The 5,472-nt window shown below is 46.6% G+C and overlaps 1 protein-coding gene across 1 annotated transcript; it reads left to right on the top strand.

The window, feature by feature from the left end:
- The first annotated feature begins 933 nt into the window (after positions 1 to 933).
- FAM32A (family with sequence similarity 32 member A) lies at positions 934 to 4,149 on the top strand. The gene is made up of 4 exons (XM_054013909.1): positions 934 to 1,067; positions 1,188 to 1,329; positions 1,571 to 1,624; positions 3,689 to 4,149. Exons 1-4 carry the CDS (start codon positions 991 to 993, stop codon positions 3,755 to 3,757), a joined length of 342 nt encoding a protein of 113 aa, XP_053869884.1. The 5' UTR covers positions 934 to 990; the 3' UTR covers positions 3,758 to 4,149.
- Positions 4,150 to 5,472: the final 1,323 nt, after the last annotated feature.

Raw genomic sequence — 5,472 nt, 5'->3', positions numbered from 1 at the left:
TGCACTCCTAGTTTCAGCACCTATGAAGTTTGGGGGTTTTCTTATTTGCCTTTGGTTTCTGAGCCTTTAGGGTTCGTTTGCTTCATGTTTTCAAGCTTTTTTCCTGCAACCATCAGGGCTAGAAACTTACGTGTCTTAAAAATAATCAAAGCTGAGATTTTCACGTTACCTCCTGATTCCAACAGCTGGGACTTTAAGAAAAACACCAAATATTATGAAACTTGCAATAAAATTGTGAGAGGTGACAACTGTCAGGACAAAACGAAAAGATGGCGCTTCAGTTTCTGCTTGGCTCTAACAGACAAACAAAATGAGGGCAACGAAAGCCAAGGCAGCCAGTATGTTAGTGTCAAAGCCGAATGATTTCGATGCTAGAACAGCCTTGCGTGGGTAAGGAGACAAAAGTGATTTTAAACCAGAAGAAACAGATCCTCTCCACCAGCGCCCTAGCTCTCACCACTCCCTCCCGCGCTATGCTGTTGTGTTGGCGCCAGCCCGTGGGGGTCGCCGTCCGAGCGCCTTCCCCTTTCCCGAGCCGGGCTCAGTGAGGCCAGACTCCAGAGGGGAGGCCAGGGAGGGGTTGGTTTTTCCTCCTTTGTGCACTGCAGAAAGCTCCGCTTGGGGTGAGGTTTTTCCCGGGGCCGGGGAGTTGTTGTGATGGTCACGGTGCTTACAGTGGAAAAGCTACCCGTGCACTACACAGCACTCCTAGGGTCATCCCGCGGGGAGGCCCCGTCCCGCTCACGGGGCGGCGGCTGCTGACAGCAAAACAAGAGCCCTCACGCCCGGCTCGGCCCCCGGCTCCCAATCCCTGCCCGGCGGGGGGCGGGGTCAGCCCCAGCCCATTGCCGCGAGGGAAGGGGCGGGGCCTGTGCGACTCGCGGGCAGGAGCCCTAGCTCCACCCTTAAGCTGTTGCCCCGCCCACCGGGCCCGTTCCGCGGTGTGTAACCCGGAAGCGCTCGGGCGCCTGGCCTAGGCCCTGGCGCGGGATGGCGGATTATGAGAGTGTCCAGCGCGCGCCGCTGCGGCTGAAGGGGAGCGGTGCGGCCCCGGCGCTTGGGAAGCGGTGAGCTGCTTGGGTTTGTCAGTGGGGCTCCCGGCCTCTGGTGGGGGTGGGAGGGTGGTTCACTGTCGGGTGGGCTCCCTTGGCCTCTTCTCTGAAGCCTCCTGGTCTGTTTTGCTCCAGGAAGAAGAAGAAGGCGGCTAAGGACAAAAGCAAAATCCTGGAGCAGATCGTGAGCAGTAAGAAGCAAGAGGAGGAGAAGAAGCGGGCTCTGGACAAGCGGACCCCTGCACAGCTTGCCTATGAGAAGATGCAAGAGAAAAGGGTATGGGGCCAGCTCCTTCTGAGCAGTGCTGGGGGGCGGGCAGGGGTGGGAGAGTAATGGTTGAGGTGTGTTTGGCTTAAGTGCAACTTGCTTTTACTTTAGACTTGCCTAAAGGATATTTCTGTAGCTTGCCCCAAGGCGAAGGTCAAATCTAAGTTGTGAAATGCAGACTCAGTGTGTTATGTTCACACATGCAAAAAATGAAGTATCACAGCACTGTGTTTCTATGTTCAATTTTTAGCAAATGGAAAGAATACTGAAGAAAGCCTCCAAAACACACAAACAAAGAGTTGAAGTAAGCAATGTTCTCTCTAATTTTTTACATTCATGTATGGAATCAATGGAGGTGATATGTGGTGGTGGAGGGGCCTGGGGGGTGGGGCTGGGGATGATGGGTTTGGGGTGCAGGCTGCCCTGAGGCTGTGGTGGGGACAGAGGACTCCCCCAGGCCTCTCTTGCTGCAGCAGCTCTGGCCGGGCTGGGGGAGAGGTGCCTCTTCCCAGCTGTGGCAACTCCTCATCTTTGGCCCAAAGACTACTACTGTTTTTTTTTTTCAGATATGGACTTTATTTAGTTTCCTGAAGATTTGACTACTGCAGTGTCCTCTGTGCAGGCCTGCATGTTACATTGACCCAGAAACTTAAACTGGTACAAAATACAGCCACATGCTTAGTAAACAGAATCCCTAGCTTGGGAGCACAGTGAAATGGTAAAACTTGAAGATGATACAGTGATTTAGGTTCTTCAAATCTAGAGAAGACTGAAGAATTTCATAAGGACCTAATAAACTAGGTGAATGGGCCGTACAATGGGCTATGGAATTCAATATTGACAAATGCAAGGTGTAATGCATATGGTACCCATTGCTGGGTTCTAAATGAACTATTAAGTAAGGGGGAAAAGTAATCTGTGTTGGTATATATAAAGTAAATGATTGGAAATATAGAAACTAGTGGCACATCTTCACCTGAAATACTGTGTTCAGTTCTTGTCACCCTGTCATCCAATCTCAAAATACATAGCAGATGTAGAAGGGACTCTAGAGCAGAATTGGGCAAACTTTTTGGCCTGAGGGCCACATCTGGGTATGGAAATTATATGGTGGGCCATGAATGCTCACAAAATTAACAATTCAGAAACTTGATTTAATAAAGATACATTTTAGTGGAAATAAACATAAAACCTTACTTACTATTATAAATATACCATCATAACAACGTATTCTGATAATTAAACTAAATTTACCACCTTTCCATGCCCTTTCTCTCTAGCCTGAATTTGTCGGGCGTCAGCTTCCAGTCATTGGAACTCATTGAGATTCACCAGCCTCCTGCTCTCAGAAATCTCCTCCCACATAGGTCCCAACAGCCCACAGCTTTGAAAACCACCACTGAGCACTTACCTAAGCCAACAAGTAGCAGGCAAATGGGCTTGCACATTCCAGGCTCTGATGGTGCATTTGGGTTGTGCAGCCGGAGTAACATGCGTGCCCTCACGCCTGTCAGACAGGTCCTGAACACGCGGGAGCACTGGGCGGGCAGAGCAGGGCAAGCCCCCACCCCCAGCTGGAGCGCTGAAGCGGGGCAATGGAGCTCAAGGGTCAGATTAAAAGGTTTTACGGGCTGGACGCGGGCCATAGTTTGCCCACCCCTGCGCAAGAGACAAGCAGCAGAAATAGAGGCATTAAGAGACTTGTATATGAAGAGACAAATGGAGGATTAGGACTGTCCTTGTTTTGGAGAGAAGACAAGGATATTAGTGAGGTATATAAAATAGGTGGTATAGAAAGGTAAATGTGTTATTTCTATGTAATCTTTTTAAATACAGGAGAAGAGGAATAGTGAATGAAATTGAAAGGCAACAGATTTACAACTGATAAAAGAAAACTAATCTGTGTAGCTCACAACCACAACTTATTGAAGTCGAGTTTTTACCAGGATCCAGTAAAGGATTAGCCACCTATAAGGATTTCTTAAATGATACAAGGTCAAAAGCTAACCACTTGATGGGAAATTAGGTAGAAACTTTCTTTCTGGGCATTCTATTCCATAACTGTCCATTGTGGGGTTTCTTGCCCCTTTCTCTGAAGCATCTGTTCATTCCCTCTAAAGCACCTGGCATTGGCCACTGTTGGAAGACAGAATACTGGGCTAGATGGACCATTGGTCTGACCCAGTATGGCTGCTCTTATGTTTTTATCTGGTACTGGCAGACAGTATACTATATCAGTTCTGCTAATGGTTTGATTTGGAATTGCCAAGTATAAACATGGTGGAGGAAATAGCAAGGTCAGGTATGTCAGTAATATATATCTTAAAATACTCTTTTTTTTTTTTTTTTTTTTTTTTTTTCCTCCTAGGATTTCAACAGACACTTGGATGCTCTGACTGAACATTATGACATTCCCAAAGTTAGCTGGACTAAGTGAATGTCTTCCCTTCCACAGTTTTGGATTCTGAGTAGGCTTTTTATTTAAAGGAAATGACTGTGCAAATCTCTGCTCTCTGAGTTGGATATTTTATTAATGTTATATAAACACTTGCATCCTGACACTTTTTCATTGTTCATTTAAAACTATGTTCATAGCACAGCCATCTTCTTGAACTACTAGTTAAGGCCCTGAGCCTCCACTCAGGTGCAAGGATATGGATCCTTTGCAGAGCTCTCTGCAGGATCAGGGCCAAAGGTAGCTCATGCTTATTGGAGAAATTTATCTAGTAATTGTTCTAACATTATCTGGTAGATAACCTCTTCTCTTTTTTCCTTTGAAAGGAGAACTTTGACAGTGTCCTACATAATAAACTTCATTTATGAATTCAAGGGATTATGTCATTTGTCTACATCTAGAATTACTCTTAAATATTTCCTTGTTGCATCCCAAAACCCTTCTTAAACTGCTTGTATTTCTTCAAAATAACTATAGACCTAGAACTACAAATGAGAAATGCTTATTTACAAGCTTTTTTCTGTGATTGGATTACATATGCAAGGGGGAATGGTGGCACCTAGATGGTACAGTGGCAGTTATCAGCCTTACCCTGCTGAACTGATTCATATTTACAGTTCTTTAGTCCCTCATTCTGTTCTGGAAGAACACTAAGTGCCATTCTTGGTTAAAATCTTAACATATTTAATTATGAAAACAATTAAAATATTGCTCAATTAATATTAATCTTGGGAGTTAGAACATAAGAACGGCCGTACTGGTCAGACCAAAGGTCCATCCAGCCCAGATTCCTGTCTGACAGGTGCCCCAGAGGGAGTGAACCTAACTATGCTTTGAGTATGGTCTTTCAACTTGTTATGCATCCACCTTATAGTAATTTCATCTAAATAGCATTTCCCTAGTTTGCTCATGGCAATGTCATGTGGGACTGTGGCAAAAGTCTTGCTAAAATCAAGAAATACCATATCTGCTTCCTCACATTAACTAGGCCAGTAACCCTGTCAAAGAAAGAAGGAGAATTCATTAATTGATACAGACAGGACAAAAGGGTGAAGGTTAGAGAGGTTGAAAAGAAAAAGTAGATAAAAGCACTCTAGTTAACAGTGGTGAACAAAAGCAGAATTGACCTAGGTTCATCTGTGGGTCAGCATGTGCCACTCAAAGGACATGGGGTGGCAGGAACACCTGTCTCCTCCCCTAAAACGGCTTATGCCACAGAGTGGGAAGTGCAGGTCTAGGCCTGGGGCATTGCGGCCCTTCTGGGAAGCAGCAAGACAACAGCCTGTTCCTGATGCGAGGCCCTGCCCACCACAGCGCTGTCCTGCGAGTCTGTTCCATCAGCTCGCTATGGTTCCGGTCAGGCTGATGCACCACTGTGCTCATTCCACCATTACTCACTTTCCTCTCCTCTGTGTAGGGTGACCAGACAGCAAGTGTGAAAAAGCGGGACATGGGCTGGGGGGTAATAGGAGCCTATATCAGAAAAAGACCCCGAAATTGGGACTGTCCCTATAAAATCCGGACATCTGGTCACCCTACCTCTGTGGTTACCGGAACTATAGACTAGAGGAGAAAGCGAGGGCCAGAAGGGCTCGGATGAGTCTGATCCCTCAATCACTTCCGCTGCTCGGCCTGTTTCCACTAGAAGGCCTCAGACAAGTGCCTCCGCCCTCTCTATAGGTCGCTTCACAGCCCTG

The sequence above is a fragment of the Malaclemys terrapin genome, chromosome 24 (assembly GCF_027887155.1).
Source record: "Malaclemys terrapin pileata isolate rMalTer1 chromosome 24, rMalTer1.hap1, whole genome shotgun sequence".
NCBI classification, from domain to species: Eukaryota; Metazoa; Chordata; order Testudines; family Emydidae; genus Malaclemys; species Malaclemys terrapin.
This window is presented reverse-complemented; position numbering and strand designations above follow the sequence as displayed.

Coding starts and splice junctions, on each gene's coding strand:
- FAM32A (XM_054013909.1), top strand. CDS start 991: ATGGCGGATTATGAGAGTGTCCAGCGCGCGCCGCTGCGGCTGAAGGGG. Junction 1,068..1,187: donor GCCCCGGCGCTTGGGAAGCG/GTGAGCTGCTTG, acceptor GTTTTGCTCCAG/GAAGAAGAAGAAGGCGGCTA. Junction 1,625..3,688: donor CACACAAACAAAGAGTTGAA/GTAAGCAATGTT, acceptor TTTTCCTCCTAG/GATTTCAACAGACACTTGGA.